Source organism: Sorghum bicolor, chromosome 4, assembly GCF_000003195.3.
Source record: "Sorghum bicolor cultivar BTx623 chromosome 4, Sorghum_bicolor_NCBIv3, whole genome shotgun sequence".
Taxonomy (NCBI): Eukaryota; Viridiplantae; Streptophyta; class Magnoliopsida; order Poales; family Poaceae; genus Sorghum; species Sorghum bicolor.
Genome location: NC_012873.2, coordinates 65430415 through 65456005, shown reverse-complemented (window position 1 = coordinate 65456005; position 25591 = coordinate 65430415). Strand labels below are relative to the sequence as shown.

Genomic DNA, 25591 nt, shown 5'->3' with positions numbered 1-25591 from the left:
GGCTTATATCTAGCCCAGCACAACGCAAGGCCCATATAGTGCTGTTCATAAGGCCCAACACGAGGCCCGGCCTGGAACCACCCAGACGCTGACACCGTCGTCGTCGTCCGCAGCCCGGCAGCCGGTCCGCCTCCCGCCCACGGCAGCACCTCGTACTCGTAGGCGCCGTCCTCCGCGGCTCCTCGCCCCCCTCCCCCTCCCGCCTCGTACTGGTCTGCAGAGGACTGGAGATCAATCCGTCCGGACTTTGCATTGATTTCTTCTGTTGGTAAGGAAACCTAATCTGCTCCGACTCTAAGAGGAGTGGGTTCTGAGCAATTATATCGACATCTCCCTTCATCTCCTCCACTAGTCCATTCATAGTGGATTACCTTCCTGAGTGGTGGCGTCTTAATCTGATGCACCCATGTATGATTCGGTCCAGTTTATTCTTCTTCGTCTTATTTTTTCCCCTTTTCGATGCCATAGGAATTGGGACACAAAGTGCGGGTTGGGAAGTTTGTTTTCCAAGCTATTGGGATTCAACTGAATCTCCACGCCGCCCTGCAGTAAGTCTGTTCCTATTGCGTCACAGCCGTCGCATTTCTTGGCATTCTCTGATTCCTTCTTACGCATTGTGGGGTGTTCAGCTCAAAATGAAAGGCGTACTTCAGATTAAGGGGGCATCAGGGCGTGAAAAGAAGGCTCCTAAGGAGCTCGAGAGTGTCTTGAACCAATATTTCGGATATTCGGGATTTCGAGGAAAACAACTGGAAGCTATAGAAGCTGTTCTATCAGGTCTGCTCACTTACTGTGCTTGTGTGTCCTTATATTTATACTGGCTAGCGCTTGTGTTGCTGAGATGTTTTCAACCTTGTTGGTTTTGTTTAATATGTTAAACATTTTATCTGCAGGAAGAGATTGCTTTTGTTTGATGCCAACTGGCGGTGGAAAGTCCATGTGCTATCAGGTTCCAGCTCTGGTGAAGACAGGCATTGTTCTTGTCATTTCACCCTTGATAGGTGAACTGATCCTATATATTTCCATAACCTGAAAGCGTTTATTACTTGGAAGTTTATACTAACAGTTCCTTGATTTGATTGAAAAATCTGCTAACCAGCGCTGATGGTAAGATTTATTGGTCATAGATATCCTTTTCCTGTTATTCTTCATGTGTCATGGAACATCATGTGCTCTGCATATGAAATTTACAGGAGAACCAGGTTGCCAGCTTGAAAAATAAAGGGATTCCAGCTGAATTTCTCTCATCAACACAGGCATCTCACACTAAACAAAGGGTAAGGTCCCCATATGGTACAAAGTAATGCTCTGCTGGGATAGCTCAAGTGATGTGCCAATTTTGGACCCTCCTGTAACTGACATCATAACCAACTTGTACATGGCTGATTGGCTGATACTCTGAGATTCAGAATTTTTACTTTTGTTTCTGAACTGACCACTGTCTCTAGTAGCGAGATATGGACAGCTCTTGCATAGCTCTTCTTATTTTTGGAATTTACAATTTTATCATATGTATGCTCTCTCTCTCTCCTCAGATACATGAAGACCTTGATACTGGTAATCCTTCTTTAAAGTTGCTATATGTCACTCCTGAGCTTGTTGCAACATCAGGCTTTATGGCAAAGCTAAAGAAGCTCTACAACAGAGGTCTTCTTGGTCTTGTTGCTATTGATGAGGTTTGAATTAAGCAATGCCTTAACACTTTGTTATTCATTGATTTGTTATAAATGGCATTTGTTGCTTATTTCTGTCATTTATTCTGTACAGGCTCACTGTATTTCGACTTGGGGCCATGATTTCAGGTATGCAGTGATTTGTATGTGTTTTGTGAATACTTACCGTTAATCTTAAAATTAGCAAAGTCCTGTTTCATGAAACGCAGACCTAGCTATCGCAAGCTTTCATCATTGAGGAAGCAGTTCCCAGATATCCCTTTGTTAGCTTTAACTGCAACTGCTGTCCCGAAGTAATGCAACCTACCAACCTCATCTTTTATCTCTTTACTTTCTCCTTTCAATATATCATGGTCTTTTTTGCTCATTCTTTTCCTATGCCAGGGTCCAGAAAGATGTGATATCATCACTGTGCCTGCAAAATCCAGTGATTCTTAGAGCTTCATTTAATCGACCCAATATATTCTATGAAGGTAACTTTTTGATTTTGTTGATCATTTATTTGCTTGGCGGTGCAAGAACTTGTCAACATGAAGGTAGCACTTAGCATCAAGACCCTATCCATTATATTCCACATAAGAAATCCATTATAGAAACTAATACAATTGTCCATATAGATTAGGGTGCATTATTTCTAAATTTCGACACTGTTATATATTTACTTTCTATAGGCCTTCAAATAACCATTGAGCCATTGTCGATTAAAATATTCGTCTGCCTCTATGTTCTGTTCTCCCTTAATGTATGAATTATGTTATGAACTAATTGCAGTTCGTTACAAGGATCTTCTTGATGATGTTTACTCTGATATATCAAATTTACTGAAGTCAAGCGGAAATGCTTGCTCAATTATATATTGTCTTGAACGGGCAGCTTGTGATGATCTAAGCATGCATTTGTCACAGCAGGGTGTCTCTTCTGCTGGTATGCTAATTGAAGTCAGAATTAGCAGTTAATGACTTCAAGTTGTAGCAAGATTGTTTCACTGGTATTCTTCTGATGTTTCTGTGTGCATCTCCTTAATAGCTTATCATGCTGGCCTAAATAGCAAAGTGCGAAGTTCTGTTCTCGATGACTGGCTTTCGTCGAGAACTCAAGTTGTTGTTGCAACTGTAGCCTTTGGGTATGCTTCTCTTCAGTTCTTTTTACGCCATTTCAGTCATTTGTATGCTGATTCCTTGTTCACAAATCTCAATTATTAGAACTAACGATTTATTTTCATATTTCATGTATATTTCTGCTTTGATATGGCACTTTGACTATTGGTTTGTGGATGCCGCTCCACAGAATGGTATATAATACTCCTGTTGCATTTTATCCTGTTCCTGTTTCTGCAGAAGTGCTTGTTCATATATTTCCTTATTGTCTTTTTCAGGGTATTGATAGACAAGATGTCCGTATTGTATGCCACTTCAACTTGCCTAAGTCAATGGAATCCTTCTATCAGGAGTCAGGTCGAGCTGGTCGTGATCAACGACCTTCAAGAAGTGTTTTGTATTACGGATTAGATGACCGGAGGAGAATGGTAACTAGTTTTCAAACAATAATTTTTACATTTTGAACAGTATAACTGACATGTGTTTTGACAGGAATTCATTTTGAGAAACCCCAAAATTAACAAAGCACAACCGTCTTCCTCTTCAAATGAGCTTTCTGAGAAGGCTCTAGCTGACTTCAGTCAGGTTCTTACTGTCAAACATATACATTGGTCTACTAGGCCATGCAGTTTATTCAAGTCTATTATGTTGCCTCACTTGATGCAGATTGTTGACTACTGTGAAAGTTCTAGCTGCCGGCGAAAAAAGATCATTGAGAGCTTTGGAGAGAAAGTTTGAGAACAATCCTGAACTTGTCAATATGTTTTCTGCTTTCTGTTACTGAATTATCTTTAAAATGGTTTAGGTACAACCAACTTTATGCCAACGCTCATGTGATGCTTGCAAGCACCCAAATTTAGTGTCGTCACGTCTGGAGGAACTCCGTCGTGTGCCCAACTGTCGCTTTAATAAGATCTCCCCAGTGTTTCAAAGGTACTTGACAAGGCTTGGCTGTATTTTTTAGAATTTTATGTGCTTGATTGATGATTGTAAGTGGGTTTATCCTTTACACTGGCATTTTCTATGCATTGATTTTTTTTTTTCTGCATGACAGCTCAGTTAAACCAGCACACTTGGACACAGAATTCTGGAATCGTGAAGATGAGGCAAGCATATCGGCTGAAGACATCTCAGATTCTGATGGTACAGTTGTAGAACATTACTCTTTTCATTTCATATTTAGAAGATACCTCTGGTTGTTATTTGGAGGACTGGAGTGCACTAATATATGCAGTTCTTTATGGCAGATGGGAATGAGGTGGTGAGTAATATAGCCATTTCAAAGGTTCCAGCAAAAGCTGGTCTGGATGCAAAATTTAAAGCTCTGGAGCGTGCTGAAAATGCTTATTACCAAGGAAAAGGTCAGACCAAGCAGCAGGTGATTCAAATGCTGCCCCTTTGTTTTTGGTTATTGTTTGGAATCTCAAAACTTAAGGGACATACGGGTTGGTTTTTGCATTTCTTCCATTGAAATACTAGTTTTCTATTTGAAAAAACCCTCCCCCTTGTTAGCTTTCATAACTTAATTACTAATTCTAATTTCAAATGGTGACTATGGCAGGGTGGTGGCCTTGCTGACAAGAAAAGCATCTCTCAGACGCTAAGAGATGCATGCCGGAAAAGATTGTTGGATGCTCTTGGACAAGCAAAGCTGCGACTTGGGAATATTCCGTAAGTCTGCTTCCAGTTTGGCACTGTTTGAAAGTGTGGTTTCGACCATTAGTCACTTTACCCGAACTGCTAATTAAAGCATGAGATACATTGTGTTCTGAACTTTTTTTTTCATGCGCTGTATGACTTCCAGAAAAACCCTCGATTTTTGCGTACTTGTTTGTTGTTCCATGACTTGGCATGCTGTCAGGTGCGACGACGAGGCTTCTGCTACACACCTTGAAACAGAGTGCTTCAAAAAATATGAGAAAGTGGGCAAGACGTTCTACAACTCACAGATAGCCGCCACAGTTCGGTGGCTGTCATCCGCAACATCCAGTCAGATGCACGACCGCCTCCATGCTGTTATCGACCAAACTAAAGATGATGGTGCATCAGGCTCCCCCGACATTGTTCCAGAGTCACCTCCAGCATCTCCTAAAATCGTCGGCACAAAGCCAGGAGAAACCAGTAACTATGAAGCTGACGTCAAACCACAGCATATTTGTAAGTTGGGGAAAAGGGGACATTCAGATGTGTCTACAGAGGGTGCTGCGGCATCGACTGGGAACATGGAGCTCCCCTCAATACCAACTGGGAACATGGTGCTCCCCGCGATACCAACGTTCAGAGAATTCTTGAGCCAAAAAGGAAGGGATCGGGCAAAGAGCTATTCAAATTCCCAGCCATCTGGTATTCGTAGGAAGTCTAGTGGTCAGGTTGATAAGGAAGAAACCAGCAAGAGGATGAAATCATGAATGTCTGTCGGGCAACTTGTTTTTTTATTTTTTATTTTGTTGTCTTTTGATCAATGATCAAACATTGCAAATTTACGTTGTAGTGAAGCATTCCTGAATCCCCATGATGATTTTCCTCTATATCTAGTTTGTACAGTGAAAAGGTGTAGTTTGTACAGTGAAAGTGTGGTTCTTAGCTTCTCGTAGGGGATGGAATGCATCAAGAACTCGTACGAATGAAATGCATCAAGAACAGGGCACAGTAGAGTTGTGGCGAGCAGTGATAAAATTTAAGTTGGTTAGATACACATGTCGGACCTAGCATCCTATTTGATCAGCTCTTACAACGGTCAACAACTACAGCGGACTATCTGTATCGAACTTCTGTATCGAACTATGTAGTGTTAAGCCTATCACCCATAGGATCAGAGGTATCCTTCTCAAGCTCAGCGATCAGCTGCTCGATGTTTCTTCTGTATATAGGCATGTAATGATCATTGATCATCATTTTCGAAAGCCTCAGCTTGCCGTACAGAGATCTTGGCGTCAAGAAGATCCCCATGCTGCTATGTGACTCCCCATTCGTCGCATCATCCTGATGAACATCAGGTTCCTCTTCATGAACTGTTTCTTCCCTGCTGGAAGTTAATATATGCATGATTTTTCCAGGAGGATAGAACCTATGCACTTCCTTGGTCTCACTGAGCACATCTTCAGCTACGCCACCCACCTCTTCAGCAATTGTACTTTCAGTCATATCTTCCACTATGTCATCATCTTCTCCCTCCCTCTTCCGGTACAACTCACTTTCGAGTTGCTGCCACAGCTCCACATCAGTCATCCTGTCCTCGTCATGGTGATCATCGATGTCATCATCGCTATCTACCTTGTCATCTACCAAACCAATAGCATCGACCGCCACAGCAACGGAACTCTGAACCTCTTCTGGTACAGCTTCTGATGTAACTGTCTCTGAGGTTTCTACGGTTGTTTCAGTCAACAGCGAAGTGGATTCGGATCCACCGCTTGTAGATGCTCTTATTTCCTCTGATGTGACAGTCGAAGTAGATGAAACATTATTTCGCCGTCTTGGCCCAATACAAGCCCATGAGGACAGTTGCAGTCCGGGTCTTGTCCATGCTGCCTGTGCTACACTGCGAGCTCTCCTCATTACAACCTGGCCATAAGAATATTATCACTGGAGGTCAAGGACACTGCAAATGTTTCAAACCTGTGGAACATATGACAACTAAGCTTCCTGAACATGGTGTAACATATGAAGCTTTGAAGGTAACCTGTGTCCCGGTAGATACAGGTCTTAAGATGGCACCAGCACCAGCTACTCTTGCTTTAGCATTTGCCATAGAAGGAAGTCGTGATCCCAAGGCTGATGCTGAACGATAAAAGGTGCTTAGGATTCTGGTTTGTTCAATTTGGTGACGGAGATCATTTAGCCAAGCAGATGCTGTAACCTGTTAAGGATATTATATTATCACCTCATGTTCTTACAAAAGAAGTACAGTCAATGCGTGTGCACTAATACATTTCTAGGAAAAAAAACTATATTTTATAATACGGCATTAACAAAGCCAGGAGTATCAGTAAGAAACCTCTGAACGAAGATCATCTACTGACGCAGCAGAAAATGTTGGAACCAGATCAGCTCCATTGATGACTGTAGTGATAAAATGCACTCCAGACTCTGCCAGTTCCCATGTCATACATGCAGCTGCAAAACAGAGCATTGTCTAAGAAACACATATATTCCTTTAATATCTCTACATAATTAAATGGAATTTAAGCTTCTCCAATATTCTAGCATGATATGAACATCAAGTTTAGGATACAAAACTTATACAGTTCCAATCATAATATCAGCTAAAGACTTGTCTACAGCATACATCTAATTCTAACATTTGAATTTGGATTTTATCAATAGAGTTACACAACCAATCACAAGTTCACAAGCAGTCTGTACTATCTACTCTACCAACCTGCCCCTGTGAGTATAAAACATAAGACAAGCAAGCAAGTATATATGGTAACAAAAAAGGGAGAGAAAATTCCAATTAAAATTAGAAAGAATGCATGCATCGTTTTCATGGTTTGATCGAGAAATTAAGGTTCTAAAATAGAAAAAACAACATAGCATGGAAACCTGGAGCAAACGCCAGACAAGTAGTAGAAGCAAACTCCTTCTGCTCCCTCAGAATGTATGTCAACAGAGCAGCTGTACCGCCTCCCAGTGAATGTCCAACAACCTACATAGATTTGCCAATTGCTATGAACACCCATCGATTGGAACACTTTGAAAGAGACATATAAACATAGTTATGATGCATCATAATCGTAAGTCATAAAAAGGTTATGCTGTAGTGATGCTTGCAGCCTTGTACTCTAGCATCAGGGGGGGGGGGCAAGAGCTATGAAATAACTAATACCTTTATTTTAAAGTCTGGGTACATGTGCAATGCTTGTGCCAGACAAGGCCCTGAGAGCTTCGCAATCCACCTAGCAGCTGCAACCATCCCAAAATGAGCATATCCTAGTACTAAGTCGCTAACACCACCTTCCTGTACAATTGTATGGTGGAATGGAACCACAGCACCAGTGGCAGCTGTTAATGTATCTCTGATGCTATGAGTACCCCTTATTAATAGAAGTATGGATTTTTTGTCTCTATCAAGCAAAATGGTGAAAGCTGGCTTCAAAATCTGCAAGCAAACCACAGAAAATTGTTGATCAATGCAAAGTAGACTGTGTTCTTGTGCACAACTATTAGGATACAAAAACAGCAAAAGAATGGCCATAAGAAAGCAATATAGTTTTCACTCACTCCTGCTTTAGGCTCTTGCATAAGAACATCCTCCACAGAGTAGCCAGTCGCCTCCAAAAACAACGGGAATGGCTTTTTGGAGAAATGCCAGCAAAGTGTCAGCAAATTGAGAAGATACTTTAAGTCAGCAATTACTTCAGCTCCTTTGAGCTCCACACTATCATTTCCAGCGTATATGCTTGCTACAGATAAGTTTCCCTGGAACATATTTCAGAAGCAGAGCTATCAGAAACTTTGTAACAACAACCGCAATCACAGTGCACTCTGTATTTTCGTTTCAACAAATAACAGAACTAATCAAATTTTGCAATAGACAGCTCTGTCCTGGTTATGTATTGTCATAGAGGAAAGATTTAAAGGATGACATGAGAAAAATAGGAGTGAAATGTGAAGCCAAGCTTAAATGTACAGCACTCCACCATTGCCTTTCAATCTCCAAAAATCAGAACAAGGTCAAATGGAAACAAAATTATCAACAAAGTGCGAGCCACCAACCTGTCTCTTGAGGAGGAAACTGATCCCGAACGCCAGGTCACCGATCGGCCACTTCCCAAGGGTTTCCGAGTACGTGAACCGCAGCGTCTCTGACAGCGTCGAGATAGTCTCAAGCCAGGTGGCAGGGGCACGGACGTCTCTCCGCGACACCCGGCTCCTGCTGGGAGAACCCGGCACGGCCCTGGGCGCCACATCCCTGCTATTGCTGCATTCCCCTTCCTGATTCAGCCTCTCTGTGTGCAGGCGGCGGTTCAGCGTGTAGTAAAGCAGCGCCGCAGCACCTGCTGCGGTTGCCATTGTCGCTGTCGCCATATCGCGGGGCGCAGGCTGTAGGGGGTTCCGTCAGTTGCAATGTACCCCGGATGGCCAGTGGGTCACAGCCTCCGGGGCAGTTCAAACCCAAAGGTTATTAATGGCGCAGCGCAGTCAGACAGCGCTATTTAACCCCCTATCCGAGGCTTCCACTGGCGATGCGATCTTGATCTTGGGAGCAGTACAAAGTCAAACCTGGTACCACAGACAGGAAAACCGAGTTATTATTGTTCCAGGAAGGCCATCGATTGGGTGAGCACTGATCACCGATAGCTTTTTTTTTGGGCAGTGAATGAACAGTTGGAGCATCTATAACCACATCCCATCCCATCAAACACTAGTACACTAGAGTAATTCACACAGACAACTAACAGGTCCAAGTCCAACACAGGTAAACTAGGAAGAAACCGGACGGACACGGAAACAATCAAACAAAGTACCGAGAATGGAAACAGGAAAATCATCCAGGGAGAGATGTTCGATCGATTGGAGACGTTACCTCGACTGATCAACAAATGCGCGCGGCAGCGGTCGATCGGATTGGCCAGGGAGGCCGGAACCCCGCTAGGGTTTTGGGAGGGGGAAGCGGAGTCCAGGTGCGCCTACCAACCGGTGCGGGTTTTGCGGGAGGGGGAAGGGAGAGAGAAATAGGGAGGAGGCTGGAGGGCAGGAGATGGTGGCCTAATTCGCGTCGATTCTTGCGGGGCGGCGACGGCGGATGGGGAGGGGAAGGAAGAAGGGCTTCCGTCCCGCCGGACGAGGCGCGTTCCGGGAAGAAGCGGTTGCGCTTGGGGTGGCTTGACTGAGAGCTGCTGCCCGGTGGGCGATGACCGATGGGCCCCGCCTTGGAGCGTGGTGGGTTTTTATTTGGGTGCTTTGCGGTGCGGCAAGGGCAAAGCAGCCAGACTGCCAGAGACAACCCAACACAACACGGTGACGGTGGGTGGCCGACCCAGTACGCGAGCCGCGTTTGCAGGACCGGTTGCTTCGAGGCCAAGGCCAAAAGACCACGGGTGTTCCAAGGGGTTGTGGATAAAGCTGGCGCCAGCCAGTTTGGACCCACAGGTATACTTCCATAGTTTCATGTCAAACGTGCTTGAGCTTTGGATTTAAAAATTCTTATTACGAGTACTCCGTATGCATCTATGGCCTTGTTTAGATGCAAAAAGTTTTGGGATTTTGACATGGTAGTATTTTCGTTTTTATTTGACAAACATTGTCTAATTATGGAGTAACTAGGCTTAAAAGATTCGTCTCGTGATTTACAGGTAAACTGTGCAATTAGTTATTCTTTTTATCTATATTTAATACTTCATGCATATGCCGCAAGATTCGATGTGACGGAGAATCTTGTAAAGCTTTGGGTTTTTGGGTGTATCTAAACAAGGCCTATAATGTCTACTAGTATATCTTATCTATATACTTTATATATAATATTAATAAAAAGTAAAAAAAATATTTCCTTCCTCTGTCCATATATTCTTTCGTGTTTATTGTCTTCATACTTTCATATCCAATTATTCAGAACACTAAGTCAATGTTTGCGCAGGCGGTTAATTGGATAAGAAATCTTTAAGCCTAACCTTAAGAAGTTTAATACTATATGACCAATCTTGATGATTATGCCATAGACCTCATGAGTAAGAGAGTTGTTGATATGGTTGCTATATTTTTTAGGACCATCGTGTCACCACCACTACGTAAAAGATCTGAAAAATTACAAAGACTTTTGAAAGAAGACGTCAGCATTTGTTGACTTATTTGAGAAAGAAAAATAGAGTACATTATAAAAAATTAATTAGTCAGATGGATATTCAAGAGAAGTAATTTAGTTGGCTCTAATTCATCCCGTTGATATTTTGTACAAATTTTACGAACGGAAGTCTTTTTCGATGCGACTGGTGTAGAGGTGGCTATTTGGTTCGCCTCTACTTACCTTATAGAGGCGTAGAAATCGATCTCTAGAGATGACCAAAACCCAACCTCTCTAGATATTGGTTTTTAGAATTTGTACATTGAGCAAAAAAAACTGAATTTCAAAATTATTAATCCAGAAATAAAATAATTTCAAATGAAAGTAGTCAACTAAAAAGTTGCAGATCTCTTCGAACTTTTATTTAGGTTGTTTCTCTGAATAATTTTTTAAAAATAATATTAGATTTCTAATTATGAAAACTTAAATGATTTTTAAAATAATTTCTAATTTTTTCGCCTTAAATGATTTTAAATAGAAAAGTCAATAAGACATAGATCTCTTTGGCAATACACCTTTAATATAAAGTTTTTGTTTATTTGACTCGATTTGAATAAATTATAATTTTTGCTATAATGTATTTATTTTTATAGGTGAACTAAATTGCCAACCGCGTATAAAAATCCATTTCTAAAGACAATTGTAATTCCAAGTCGCCTCTAGAAATGCGTTTAGTCCTAGAGGCGGCTAAAAAACTTAGCTGCCTTTGAAAATAGTGAACATTTCTAGAGCCAGCCCCCTCTATAGACTAACTCATAAACCATTTTTAGAGATGAATTTTTATAGAGCCACCTCTATTATAAAAGGGTGGTTTTCTGTAGTAGTGTGTTTAACGCCACTATGATTGGTATGTGCTTTCTCCTGAGCAGGTTGCGAGTGCTGAGTCTCTCTTATTAGGAGCCAAAAGAAAATTTTATGTTTGTGTTGACAGGAGGAGTTCCAGAGCCATTTAAAAAATGGATGTGCTTGTGCATTTCCAAGTAGGTGCCTATATGCCTTTTTGGGAGAGAATGTAGCAGTGCCCCAAATGTAAGTCCAAACATCTGAGCCTGCAATTTGCTGCTGCTGGATATGGTCAGGAGTTGAAACTGATGAAAGGCTTCAACAGAGAGAGGGAGTGAGAACAGGTTGGAGTGATCATTAGGTGCTGCAGCTCTCTTCAATCTGAAGAAACTGTGGACCATCTTTTCATGGAATGTAGTTTCGCAAGAAACTGTTGGAGCCTCCTTGGTTTGGTCATCATCAGCGAACCAGACCTTCTTCGAAGACTTCAAAGCCTCAAAGCTCAACTAAATGTTTCCTTCTTTATGGAGGTGATAATTCTGCTATGCTGGAGCATCTGGATCTCTAGAAATGATGTCATTTTCAGAAGAATTTCGGTGGACTGTTTTAGCTGCATCGAAATTTTTAGGCATCACTTCAAACAGCTCCTGTGGAGGGCTAAGAAGAAGTACTTTCCTAGAATTGAATCATGGTTAGAGCAGCTTGTGTAATTTTTCTGATTTTCTTTATTTCTTTTTTTGTGTCCTGAATGGATTGGAAATCCATCTCCCTCCTCCTCCCCCAGTTTAGTTTTAGTCTTTTTTCCTTGTTTTTTTACCTTTGAACTTGTTTCGCTGGTCCTTGCAACCTCCTGGGTTGTTTTAAAAAAAATTTCAGTAGGGGCTTCCATGCCCCTCCTGTTCTTTAAAAAAAAAAACGCCACTATGATTCATCGGTTCAAGGGAGAAGGCTGGGAGCTTTGCTGTCTTTCTATTTTTTTTTCCTTTTCCCACTTTTTTCTCTCTTCTTCTTTTTTTTTGAGCTAGACCTTGACTCTCTTCTATACTATTAATACAAGTCTAGGCATTCTTAAAAAAAAAATCTAGGCAAAACTCATGTCAGCTTTACGTTCAAAAGATTCAGCGTTTCAAGTTGTTATGTCCACAAGTCAAAAGCTCTTGCAAACTGTTTTTCTTATCATGTTCGCTTTTTCTTTCTTTCAGTATCTACGACAAGGTTAAATGGTTAATGATCACCAGGAGGTGGGGCTCTGTGATTATTATTGGTGTAGCATAGATCGTCCTCGGTGCATGAGAGCGCGCGCTGCTGATTTGATGGCAAAACAAATTGTAGTTTTCTCCGATTGTTTCAGAGTTCAGTGATATTAGGATACTGATCCTGTTTTATTTCAGAGTCCAGGAGAAACTGTTTTCTTGCTGCTGAACGGCGACCAGCCAGGCAGCTAGTAGGTCTACCAATCCACCACCAGGCGTCTAGCGACAGAATTTACAAAGTTTACCACCAAATTTATGGAGCAGTCTTTTTCACTTGACCATGCTGGATTTTGTTTAAACCTGTTTTGACAATGACTATGTGAGAAGAATAAACGGGTCGTGCTTGAAATTTTGGAGATATAACTCTTGTTCGTTTTAGCTTATCTGCCGAATCTGTCAGTCATTCACAAAATATCAACGAACAATACTTCAGTCATGGTTTTTTAGCCACCCTGTTCCTTTGGCTGTTTGTTGAGAAAAACACTGCTGGTCAGGAGCCATCTTTCTCTTTCAGTGAGAGAAGTGATTGCTTGGTGTCCCGAAAGATGATACGAATGGTGCCATGGTTTCCTGCTCGTTGCTACGGCTCCTCATCCCGGCACGAGAACGGCCCGCTGAACAAAAGCCCAACACTGGCATCGGGGTAAGTTAAAAGTCACTCCATTCTCCTCGCACGAGAGAAATTGGAGCATCCGTGGCTCTTTCTCGAACTGACACGTGGCATCCGATGTTTTCCATAGAAGTCCTCCCCGCAATCCACTTTATATGACGTGAGAGGTTGGGGCAAAATTTCAGAAACACCCTCCTAACCCGCAGCCCTGGCCCGACCTTGCGAACCCTCATCTCTCTCCTTTCACTCTTCTCCCCACCGCCGCCACCATCGCAGCTCCGCCCCTTCCCACGCAACCTCTACACTGCCATTGCTCGAGCATGGAAGCAGCGTGGCCTCTGCTACTACACAGGGAGCGCATGGATCCATGCCAGATTCGGTGGTGTGCGCGCAGAACTCGCCGCCCCCCATGACGCCATGATCGACGGCGGTGGAGGAAGCACTAGCCTCTTCAAGCCCTCTCCTCCCCGCTTCACCTCCATGACAGCACGAGCGCCGTCATCGCTCCATCATGGGAAGCCGTGTGGCCTCTGCGATGCAGGCGAGCACGTTGAGCCGCACGAGATCTGGCGGCACGCAGATCTGGCGAAACTCGCCAGCTCCCACAGCCATGGTCGGCATATCAAGAGGAATCACCCCTTTCCTCTTTGCATCCACTAAAGAGGCTCGAGGTGAGAAATATTTTAGACATATTTTGTTGATCCGATGTCCTCGCTCAGACCTACCGGTTTTGTTTGTAAGCTCACATTTTTACTGATCCTATGTTCTGGATTCAAGGTCGAGCACATAAACAGGTCAGTCATGATGGCAAAGGGGTCCAAGCCAGACGTGACATTGTTCCAACTCATCAGCGTCCTTTCTCCATTCTGCAGGTATGCTGCTGCCCCTACGGCCCTAATCTGCCGGTCGTCTTAAGTTCTTCCATGGTACGGTGTACAACTAGGAGAATTTTCATTCAGCCGCACCAATTTTGTTGCTGTGTTTCATGGATTTCGATTACATTATCAAACTATTGGTAATATCATCAATAACTTTTGCATCTAAAATAGCCTTGGATTGCTGTCATGTGCATCTCATACCGCCATTTTAGGCCTTGTGGTGGTAGGTAGCACCTCTAATGCATAGCCCGTAGGAATGCTAGCATGAAGTCTGGTTACTGCTTGATTTCCTTGTGTGTAACCCCTTGTATTTACTAACTGGTTGTAATTCCTAAACAATTATCCTTAACTACCAGTCTTTCAAATGTGTGCATTTTGCTTGTTTTGTAACAAGATAATTTTGTTGCTCGCAAAAAAAAAAAACAAGATTGTTTGTGTTCTGACTTGCGACAAGCCAAAATAGGGACAATTAGAATCATACTTCAGAAGGTCAGGTAGAGCCAGTTGATCTTGTCAGTTTTTGTCTGAAGCCAATCGCTGAAAATAACTAGGGATATTTGCCATTAAGTTTTGCCACATGACTCAACAAGGACCATAACTCTGATCCCAAAAGAGTTGAGTTAATGATAGTAACTAGGAAGTAGGGTTGCTTGCTAAGATCAAAGATTTGAAGCATTAGGATTAGACGTGTGTGCATGATGTTTTGATAGAACTCCTTCCGCAGCTTAGAACTCTTTCCGCGGCTTAATGGTAAGTTCACATTTCATTGCTTGGTATTTGTTCTCTAGGCCTCTGAATCTTTCAGTGTTTAACTTTATAATTTTTTTTATTTGTTTCAGTGTTAGCATATTCAGTTGCTTACATTACATGATTTGTAGGTCTTGGTGATATGGCCTGGACCTTTCTTCTACACATGGTGGTGAATTGATATAAGCCTGGTTTCTTGGAAGCCTTCTCATATGCATGTGCTCCTGATATCCACGGCTCACGAATTATCTCGTGATAACCATACCCCTTAGGAATTTAGGTTGGTTGTCTTTTATGAAATAATATCTTGGCTAGGCATTAAACTATTCAAGACTTGAAGAGGTATATCAATGTCTTAAATATATTCAAGCCGCCTGAGGGATATATGGGATTAGATAGGTATATGTTGTCTACGGTTTTATTATGGGCTGCAATTACAGATTGAATAGATTAGGTGCCACTATTATTTGCATCGAGGCAGCGTGCCGTTCACTTATGGACACATGTTACATGATTTCTAATTACAATCCATGTGTGCCTTCATGATGATTATATTTTGTATTTACAGTATGTTGATGTTATTGGCTAGACTCTAATTTCTATGATTTTGCTGCTTAGGATTCTTGGACAAAAGGAGCAAGCAGGTTGATCACCAAATATGCAAGGGGGTGGCATACATTATGAAAGCCCCCAATAGTCCCCCCGTATTAATTACAAGATCGGGATGATCATATTGTACTAACTTGAATAGCTACTATATGCCAACTTTGATTAATGTGTTGTCTGATGCAAAAATCTTCAAAGATGTATGATGAAGTTAATGTAATTTGACTTTAATTTGTTTTAGACTGTGCAAGAAGTCTTACTGTTTCATGTAAAAAGAAAATTTTATTTGGTTTTGTCATTTTATAAAACAAGAAATGTCATTGCCGAAACTTTGATCAAATAGCTAAGTAGTTATAAGATCACTTAAATAGTCTTCGGGCGCCTAATGTTCTAGTGAACTGAATTTGGCATGAATGTCAAGAAATGCCATGAATCTTGAGGAAGGGAGGTCAGGCTGGGAATCATGAGTAAAACTCAATGTTTTTTTATAACAAGTAAAACTCAATGTTGATGGTGCTTTTAAGGCCCAAACTGGTGTATTCAGTGTAGGCGGAATTGTGAGGGTCAGGTGCTTCTGTCCTTCCTTGTGTCGAATTTTGCAAGTTTCGCGTGCAACCGGATCAGGACTTGACTGAATTGTGGAGTGGAATCGGGAGTTCAGGGAACAAACAACAAGAACAAAGCACAAGTTCAGAAGGTTCAGAAAGAAACAGCACAAGAATACGGGAATTCAATTACTATTCATTTCATAGGGTTTCACAGGTTACAGCTTCGCCTTGACTAGGCGATGACACAATGACCCACCGGTCAGTCTAACATCCCTAACCGTCTCTTAACAGAACGGCTGTTTCACAACCGACAGTGCGCAGGACACAAAAGCATGTCGCTGTCTGTCTGAACTTGATTAGCCACGTCCCTTCCCAGTCTTCTTTGTGTGCGTGACAGTTTGTCACTCCGCTGAACAAGTTGAAGCCATTGCCTGCCCAGAAGAGACCGGCGTATTCGCTTGGCAAAAAAGTCATAGCTGAAAGCATTGCTCGCTGATTTGTTATAAGATAAAAATACTACTGGCAGATTCGGTGAATAAGCTTAAGCGAAGCTTGTTGCTGAGTGGGTTCAGAAAGATTAGGAGAGAGAGGGCAATAGTATAGCTTCATAGCTTGTTGCCCAGTGGACTGAAACTTACATTACATTGACAGTAAAGTACAGAAAAATTAGGCAATCGTATAGCTCGTGGGCTAGCAGCCCAATTACAATTAGCAATACGAACGGTGCACTGCAACTCCGGTGCTGTTTTGGCGCGAGAGTGCTCCTTCTATAGGCGAGCTCACTGCAACTGACTGATAAAGATCTCTCTTCTGCCAAAAAAAAAAACTAAATTTGATTTAGGCAAAAAAAAAACATAAAAATTTCTACTAACAGCCGCCACAAGGATTTGATTGTGATACGATGTGCTCAGATCCTAATATCATTATTATATTGAATCTAATTCTAACAGAATCACGAAAATCATGCATGCTGTTTGTTGGGAGATTTGGACTGGTAGAGTCTGTGTCACCTGTCACGTCACTGGTTGATGATGATGATGATTTTGCAAATTAAACAAGAATAAGAATCGTCTCGCTCCTTCCCTTATCGAGTCCATTTCGAAATGTGCAGTTGTGTCCAAAATAAAGCTGCAGTGTTTGTTTCCTAGTGCTCGTGTTGATTCCTTGATTGATTATCGGTGTTGCAGACTTGCAGTTGTATTATTAAGCTCTTTCCGATCCTATCCACCACATGTTTTTATTAGGAAAGAAAAAGGCTGTACTTTGTCGGAGCGAATGGTCATTATCTTTCGCATAAGGCGGTTGGGTTTGTTTGATCAACAAATTCTACTCCTATACGTACATACGGAGTAGTTCAGTTCAACAAGACAGTAGTGGCGACATGAGCCACAGGATCTTTGAAAGGAAAGATGCCAACCCATCAAGAAATGTCTTCTGTTGTCGCCTCTCGGAGGGAGGAAGACAGTGGTGGCAACGTGTTTCATTTCAGATTTCACCGATGAGCATTCAGTTTAATTAATACAGGGAGTTTAAAGCTTTTCAAGTAAGCAAGGCGATCATGCGCAAGTCATATATAAACAGTTAATAAAAGAGTAAACGAGAGCGAAATGGGGAGTAGTATATAGCTGATGAACAAACTAGCTTATTAGTTCTATATAAACAATTCATCAAAAAATGTTCTATATAAACATATGGTGCATTGTTTAATGTGGGGTGTGGGCGTGTGGCGTAGTATACATACAAGCAAATAAAGCACCGAGTTGCTCTGTACTATGTAAACTATTTCATTTTAATATGCTCCAGAGTATAATGAATATAATACTTTATTTCTTTGTTTTTTGGGTGAAAAAGAGACTAAAAGACTACCGCTAATAAATTTTAAAGAAATTTCTACCGTTATTGGCCCTCTAAAAAAGAAAAAAAACTGCATTATTTCTTGTTCCCCCATGTATATTTCGCATCCATCCTCGTGATTTCTTGGAGAGTTTATCAGAAATACTATACTAGATATAAAAATATTTCTATAAGAGTACGCTACAAAAAAAAAACTTCATCATGTAATTAATAAGTAATCACTAATCAGTCATGCGCAACGTAGGACAATAGGAAAAAGAGAGCGTGTGTACTACTGCACGGCGAACAATTAATGCGTCTGTTTCAAATCTACTGTATAATTACTTAATTAGTGTAAGTATTATTGTAGGACAAGAAGGAAAAAAAGATAGCGTTCTTTCAGTACTATGTAGCGTGTGATGAATATGCAGACATCGGCCGGTACAGAGAACTTCTTTTTCCTTTTTTTTCTTTTTCTAAGTTATCTAAGAGAATATTTAGGACTACTGCAGAGATTTTATCATGGAGCAGCTCTATAAAAACCTAAAATTTGTAGAGCATTTCTTTAGGTGCTCTCGTAACTTCAACTTTTTTTCTCGAAGAGTGGAACTAAAACCGTTTAGTTAAAAAATATGGAGGAGAGCAGTCCTAAAAATCCTCTAAAAATTTAGTGTTTCTAAACTCTCCCACACTTGGCTTCTTCCCCACACGGCTGCGTCCCCCTACCCCACCATACCTGCACCGAGCTCTACGGCGTTGGCCATGGCGTCTTCCTCCTCCTCGCGGAATTGGTTGTCCGTGCGTCCTCCTTCGGTGCTCGCACCTCTCCATCGAGCACTAGCCATCGAGCACCCTGCCCTTCTCCTCGTCGCCCCCGCTGCCGACCAGTGCCCCGCCACGAGCGCTAGGGTTCACCGGAGCTAGTGCCTGTGGCGACCGCCTCCTATTCTTTAACATATTCTCATGCTCTTGCGAGCCTTCCCCGGCCCGATCTGGCCCAATCGCTCTACCACCCCCCCCCCCCCCCCCCCCAATTGTTCGACCACCATCTCTACTCCGTCTGGCCTATCTCCCTTCCTCGGTTAGGTCCTTCTATACCTGTCGAAGTTGAGAAAGAAATAGAGAAAGAGCTCGCTGCAACTTTAGCCACCGCCATTGTCATCTTCGTCTTCAGTGGATGAGGAGGAGGAGGAAGAGAAAGAAGAGAATGTCTACCTTGTGTGTGTGCTAGCGCCGCCAGAGAGGAGGGAGGAAGGAGGCACGGGCATGGACATCGCGGGATCGGACGGCCACCACCACATCGCCGTGCGGATCAGACCGCCTCAAAATCGGGTGTGGCCGGATGTGTGTTTTAGCATTCCTCTTTTTTAAAGAAAAAACTCTCGATCAATAGAAACGTACGTATAGGGTGTATTATTATCGAGCGAATCTGAAACAGAGAGTTTTATTTCATTGTTTCTATACTCTTTTCTAATTCCTGAGATCGATCCAGAAAATTACCATACAGTACAGAAGATGATGAAGATTATATTAGCAAAGAACACGGCAGATGAAGGAGAGGGAAAGAGCAATAGAAAACGAGAGAGATGAGCGAGAGATAGAGATTGGCCTCTATACAACCACACCTCCATACGGGCTGAATCGACAACTTTGCGTGCCGGCCGGCCGTGAGAGCTCATCAGATGCCGACGGTGACCACCGGCGCGAACGCGGTGCCGAAGGCGCAGTCAGTGCCGGCGGTCGGCCCGCGGAGGGAGCTGATGACGGCGGCGCCCTCGAGGAGGTCGTTGATCGCCGTGGCGTAGTAGGCGCGCAGCCGCCGAAGCGTGCGCCTGTAAAGCACGGCCAGCCACCGCATCCGGAGCCGCCGGATCGCGCCAAAGAGCCTCCTTTTTCCCCCGAGCCTCGCCACGGCCATCTTCTTCTTCTTCTTCCTTGTTGGCCCCGCCGGCAACAGCGGCGACGCTTCGCCTCCACCGACCGCCGCTCTCGCCACCGGCCTCCGCGGTACCCGGAACATCATCGGCCGCCGCGGGGCCACGCGGGCCGCCGCAACGAGCTGCTGGTCGTCCCCCATCAGATCACGTACTCTCTCTCTCTCCCGCTTGGCTGTGTGCTTGCCCTCGCAAGGCAAGGAGGAGGAGGCTAGCTAGCTATCAGTCGAGAGCTATAATGGACAATGGCATGTGATCGCAGGACCGTGATTGTGCGGGATTATGAGTAGTTTATAGGATACTGTTAATCACTTAAGCTTGCAGAGCATTGTTTATAGCGTAGCGTGGGAGGCTCTGGGAGGCCGGTGTGGATGCTGGATGGGTACTCTGCTCTCGGGAAATGGTAAGGTCAGAGAGGGAGCCGTGCTATATACTGCTGATAGCCTGCTATTACCAGCTCAATAAGCAAGAAACAAAACTAGGAAACCACCTTGCTTAAACAAGCAGGACTTAGCTTTTTTTTGCTAGAAATAAAGCTAGTAATTTTGTTTCTTGTTACCAGTAAGTAGATAGGTAAAGAAGTGGGTTAATCTAAGATCAGGTTGTGGTCTACATGCACTGTGCACCGAACATTCAGCTTTCAACCGAACATTCAGCTTTCAGTTGTGCTGCTGCATGCTGCGTGTGGGAGAGGGGATGTTCTGAGTGTATACGTTGACAGACAGCGACTGCTTGTGGAGCTATACAAAGCAAAATAAAACTCCATGCAAATGATAGTGCATGGATATCAATTAATTTTGTTTCAATCTCAGCCATTCGTTTTCCGTAGACACAGATTTGTGATCAAAATTATCGAGCTCGCAAATCGCAAAATGACACACATATCACGATACACGGACAAAAGTCCATTCAGAAAAAATGGTGCGAAATCATACCAAGGCACCAAGCTGGGTAGGATCAAGCATAATTTTTGCATTTTGGTCCTTTTTTGAAACTTTTTCTACAAATAGACCCCCCGCGAAACATTTTCTAGGAATAGACCATTTTTCGGCGTGTTAGGACATGACGCCGAACCTGGGCACTTAGGCGCCCTGTCAGTTGACGCCGAACTTGTGCCACGTCAGCGACGACTCTGGTCGCCATGCAGCATGGCCCACAAATGTCGGCGATAATTGAAGCGACGCTGAGCCTCACATTTCGGCGCTTATTGATTTGACGCCGAGGTTTAGGGTCACGGCCCACGGACTAGCACGGCCCACGAGCTCGGCGCTGAATCCATTAGCGCCTTGTCCAATAGTTCGGCGCTGGTCGACTCAACGCCGAGCTATGGCCCCCCTAAATACCAGCCACGGCTCCCTTCTTCCTCCTTCATCCATTATTTCTCATCAGGTTTCTCTCTCCCCCTTCGCCCACGAACCCTAAATCCTAAATGCAGCTGTAGGGAGGCCAGATCGAGGGCTAGGACGACTTGCCAAGGTGCTCCCCCTTCCCCTCTTTCATTCTATCGGTTTGGATTTGGTTGCATGTGTTGTTTGTTCATGGAACTTGTCATTGATGGTTTTCTTGATGCCATGTTTGGAATGTTTGTATGAAATGATTATGACCCAAATGTATGTTTGTTGTGGATATTAATAGTGTTTCGTTTATGGTTTTCGTTATGTATTGGTGGATTAGTGTTTGTTGTGTGGTAATTGAAATTCACATTTATTTAGATGCCAAAAAAAGAATGCCTAGAAGCACCACAATGTCGTCGTGTAAAAAGGAACTGCCCTTGTGGTGTGCTGGCAAAATATGGCCTTGTTCCCTCGGAGCTTGGTGTAGGACTGTATTGTGGTCATACGGTTGACCGTGATATTGTAAGTGACATTCTCACCATTTGTATAACCAAATATTTGTATCATGTTGTTGCAAGCACCATAGTGTTTTTATCTTTTTGCAGAGTACTCGGAAATGTGATTGGGAGCAATATTGGGAGCAAGACGAGGTGGAGGCTAGGCTGAAGGTTAAAGATAATTGGCTGGATCATTATATTATGACCCGCAAGAAGAAGGCTCGTTCGCTGGCTAATTTGATTTGTGAAAGCCGTCTACGAAACCCAGAGAAGTTTCCTCCTACCTCTGAAGGTGTGTTTCGAATTAACCTATTAGTATAATTAGAGTATTGATCATTGGTAGTATTTTTTTCACTAAATAGTACCACACTTGTGTAGGTGACATGGACACAAGCCAGCACGCTACTCAATTGGCAGACGCTAGACGAGGGAAACGAAAGTTGGATGAGGGTCGGTCCTTGTTGTCCCAGCAACTTGCTTCGGGTCCTGCTGGTGATCCCGTTGTTGTGGAGCAGGTTGTGGATGATGTTCCCCATGGTGTCTCTTTGGGTCCTGGAGATTTTGTCAATCAACATCACATGCTAGATGAAGTAGACGATGAGCTCTTTTCCCAAGCAGCGGCTAAAGCTGAGGCGGAGTACTATCAAAAAAAGGCAACTAATGTATTGGATTGGGGGGAGATGGACGACGAGCTTGATTCGCAAGTAGCAGATGCGATGGAGGCGGCGTATGCGGCGCAAAAAACGGTCCCAGTGATTAACCCGTCTCCTTGTAGGGAGGATGCGTCGTCATCGGACGAGGATCTTCTTTCTGGTTATGTTTCACCACCGTGAATGTACGAGTCATGTGTACACGAAATGTATTGTGACTAGATTTTTAAGTTGCGCTTTTGGACTACCTAGTGACATGGTTTCAGTGAGTACCAATTTATTTGCAATTTCTGTAGTAAAATTGATCAGTAGAAGTTTCCTGTGCAACACAGTTTAAGGGCAAGTGTTACACTCCTAACACTTATTATGGTGTCTTAATAAATATTATCTTTTGCACTGCAAAAGATATTTGTAGAAAAAACATATGGGCTGCACCTCGGCGTTAAGTCATATGACGCCGAAGCTAGGCACTTTGGCGTTTCGACTTCATCGAACCCAGGGAGTACCAGGGGTCGGCGTGAAGTCAATAAACGCCGAAGTACAGACCTCGGCGCTTCGGGGCTTTCGATTCCAGGGAGTACCCGGGGTCGGCGTCAAAGGACTAAACGCCGAGCTTTGTCACATCGGCGCTTCGGGACCCTCAGTTCCAGGGAAGACCAGGGTTCGGCGTCAAAGGATTAAACGCCGAGGTCATGTAAATGTTGGTTTTAAAACACTTGGACTGGTTTTTGCACGAAGGCTTTTCACCAGATTGCCAACATCCACTTTGAAGACAAAATGCAACATATGAAAACAATACATGCCATATCGTTACTAACACCATAATATTTAGAATTTAGAAGTCCATACACACAAGTCCTTACAATTCCATACACAATAAGTATTTAGAAGTCCATACATAATATGTAGAAGTCCATACACCATATTGGGAAGTTGCAACAGTTGTTCACTTCATCACTTAACGCTCACGGCGGTGATATGTACGCTGCTTCCCTCGCCCAAGTGCATAGGTACCAGGAGTGTACCTGTCCACCGGCCGGATAGTCCTATGTGGCCGTTCACCTTCCTGAGTCCCTTGGGGTGCATCGTCGAGCTGTGACATTCCCATCTCATCATAGTAGTCGTCCTCATCTTCCGTACCTGCAGCTCCCGCTCCATGCGAAGATGAACCTCCTACTCTATGGGAAGACGAACCTCCAGCTTCATGCAAAGTTGGGCCGTGGGAAGATGCAGCTCCTGCTCCTTGGCTGGTACCGGCTTCAACCTGGTGTGGGACTACGACATCGAGTTCACGTCTACAACCGAGCCGTGCAGCAACCTTGCGTAGGCGCGTCATGGCACGCTGCAATTTAGGGAAACATTAGATTTGGCATGCTACCATGTTAACTTAGATGTGGCGACTACCTGAATGTGTTGGCGTAGCAAATTGGCTTCGTCGGGATCTCCCACCGGAATCATAAGTGCCCTTCCTTGCTCCGCCACTGTCCTCATGATCTCAGTGCCCTGTTTAATAATTATTGTTTAGACACCCCCTCAAGTATGGACGTAAAGAAACTGAATTGGTTACACGATGAGGGAGATGATACTCCACTGCATAGAAACAAATTAAAGGACACCTCATCGTCCACAGGTCCTGGTCCACTGTGCATAATGTGCTCAAATTGAGGGCTGTAATCTGAGGGCGAGTATATGGGCGCCATTCAACCTGTAGTCATCAATTTTGGTTCACACATGCCCACATAGGAACAAGGTTGTTACAGATTTGCAAAACTTACATGGTGAGGTAGTAGGGTGTCCAACTCATTTGTGAAACTGATGTACGCGTGGCGTGACACATGGTAAGTTCCATGGGCTCCCTCGTAGATGTGTGCCACGGTTGGAGCGACAATTGGGTCTCCCTGAGGAAACCAAGCCCGTGGCTGCTGGATCTTGTGTGGTCTCCCAACTGGAAATCTCTCCCACATCCAAATCTGTAAAAAATACGAATTTCCATGTTAATCATTGACATAAACGGTCAGCAAGCCTCAGTGACACAAGTTAACATTTATACCTGCAGTAGTGTGATGCATCCTGACATTGTAGAGTACTGTCCTCCTGCACGTCGGCAAGCCTCGCAAAGCTGCCGATACAGGAAGGCCAGTATAGCAGATCCCCAGCTTCTGTTGCCGGCGTCGTCCCAGTTTAGAAGGCACGGGATGTACATCCACGACGCTGTGTCTCCAGTGCCATCAGGGAATAGAACTGTACCGAACATGTGTAGCACGTGTTCGTCGTCCCATTGGCTCTCATCTAGAAAGGGCTCAAATTGAGGATTCCAAGTGCTGAGAAGATTTCTCAAAGAGAACTCCACAGCCATACGGGGAGGGATCTCAGCGTCAACACGTCTAAGACGACAAGCTGTAATCATGTGGGAGCAAGGCCTATGGTATATGGTCGGTTTCTCACAAGAACATTTGTTCTCATTGATTATTACTTTATGTTTTCTAGCACCACGGTCCTCACCACCGATGTTAGTTCCACCACCCTCTAGAATCTCGTAACCATGATTTATTGGATCGAAACAGGTCCCCTTCTGTCGCTTGGCCTTCCTTTTTGAGAAAGATAGTTCTTCAGATACTAAAAGTGGCCAAGGTTTCCCTGCTGTCCATAGAGATCGTGCATGCTTCTTCCTCGCAACAAACCAAGAATTCAACTTATAGAAGGTGAATGAGGCAATAGCAGTCACAGGCAGACCACGACAACCTCTCAGAAGGCTATTAAACATCTCTGCCATGTTACTAGTCATGAAGCCCCATCTCCAACCTCCGGTGTCATACGCAAGTGTCCACTTCTCCTTGGACGACATCAAGTCACTCAAAAATTGTCTCCCATCAACATTTGTAGCTAACTTAAGTGCTTCCAGCTTCTCATTGAATAACTTAACCTCTCGTTGTCTGCAAACCTCCTCAAATAACTTGAAGTTGTCTTTTGTGTGATCACGCCTTATAAGATTCTGAGCAAGATGTCTCGTGCACCACCGGTGATGTATTTGGCCATAACCAGGCATATCTTCTTCTACAGCATTCATAATGCCGGCATGCCTATCTGATATGACACAAACGTCACGCCCCACTCCAATGACATGTTTTCTAACTAGTCTCAGGAACCAACACCAACTATCTGTGTCCTCCTTCCGAACAATCGCAAAGGCCAAAGGGACAAGCTGGTCTTCTGCATCTGTCCCAATACAAATAAGCATTGTGCCTTCAAATTTCCCTGTAAGAAATGTCCCATCAATTGAGATAACAGGTCTGCAATGCTTAAATGCTTCGATGCTCTGCCCGAACACCCAAAAGGCCCTACCAAAAATCAGGCTCCCATTCCTT

General features: G+C 43.6%; 4 protein-coding genes and 1 long non-coding RNA gene across 9 annotated transcripts; 3 read left to right on the top strand and 2 right to left on the bottom strand.

Moving 5' to 3' along the window:
• LOC8082689 (ATP-dependent DNA helicase Q-like 3) lies at window positions 107-5320 on the top strand. 3 transcript variants are annotated; one of them, XM_021459217.1, is made up of 21 exons: window positions 107-268; window positions 469-548; window positions 630-777; window positions 894-1001; window positions 1100-1107; window positions 1194-1277; window positions 1536-1676; window positions 1768-1802; window positions 1883-1966; window positions 2058-2146; window positions 2445-2597; window positions 2700-2796; window positions 2961-2964; window positions 3049-3198; window positions 3263-3502; window positions 3576-3703; window positions 3825-3913; window positions 4018-4148; window positions 4332-4441; window positions 4632-5214; window positions 5243-5320. In XM_021459217.1, exons 3-20 carry the CDS (start codon window positions 636-638, stop codon window positions 5176-5178), a joined length of 2340 nt encoding a protein of 779 aa, XP_021314892.1. In that variant the 5' UTR covers window positions 107-268; window positions 469-548; window positions 630-635; the 3' UTR covers window positions 5179-5214; window positions 5243-5320. The 3 variants fall into 3 exon arrangements, with proteins under 3 accessions (XP_021314892.1, XP_021314894.1, XP_021314891.1); XM_021459219.1 differs by having other exon boundaries at window positions 108-268; window positions 3263-3355; window positions 3437-3502; window positions 4632-5307; XM_021459216.1 differs by having other exon boundaries at window positions 108-268; window positions 4632-5307.
• On the bottom strand, window positions 5395-9632 carry LOC8082688. Its single transcript, XM_002452879.2, has 8 exons — window positions 9300-9632; window positions 8489-8995; window positions 7994-8191; window positions 7599-7871; window positions 7316-7418; window positions 6768-6886; window positions 6453-6629; window positions 5395-6334 (listed from the first exon to the last, which is right to left on the bottom strand). The coding sequence occupies exons 2-8, from the start codon at window positions 8798-8800 to the stop codon at window positions 5552-5554; spliced, it is 1965 nt and encodes a 654-aa protein (XP_002452924.1). The 5' UTR covers window positions 8801-8995; window positions 9300-9632; the 3' UTR covers window positions 5395-5551.
• LOC110434948 lies at window positions 13380-15697 on the top strand. Of its 3 annotated transcripts, none has more exons than XR_002452548.1 (3): window positions 13380-13870; window positions 13977-14071; window positions 14956-15697. It is a non-coding gene; the product is annotated as an uncharacterized LOC110434948 (long non-coding RNA). The 3 variants fall into 3 exon arrangements; XR_002452549.1 differs by having other exon boundaries at window positions 13977-15104; window positions 15443-15697; XR_002452547.1 differs by having other exon boundaries at window positions 13977-15697.
• LOC8082687 lies at window positions 16556-20253 on the bottom strand. The gene is made up of 2 exons (XM_002452878.2): window positions 19437-20253; window positions 16556-16788 (listed from the first exon to the last, which is right to left on the bottom strand). Exon 1 carries the CDS (start codon window positions 19886-19888, stop codon window positions 19490-19492), a length of 399 nt encoding a protein of 132 aa, XP_002452923.1. The 5' UTR covers window positions 19889-20253; the 3' UTR covers window positions 16556-16788; window positions 19437-19489.
• On the top strand, window positions 21133-22501 carry LOC110434360. The gene is made up of 4 exons (XM_021458241.1): window positions 21133-21221; window positions 21458-21601; window positions 21685-21868; window positions 21955-22501. Exons 2-4 carry the CDS (start codon window positions 21458-21460, stop codon window positions 22407-22409), a joined length of 783 nt encoding a protein of 260 aa, XP_021313916.1. The 5' UTR covers window positions 21133-21221; the 3' UTR covers window positions 22410-22501.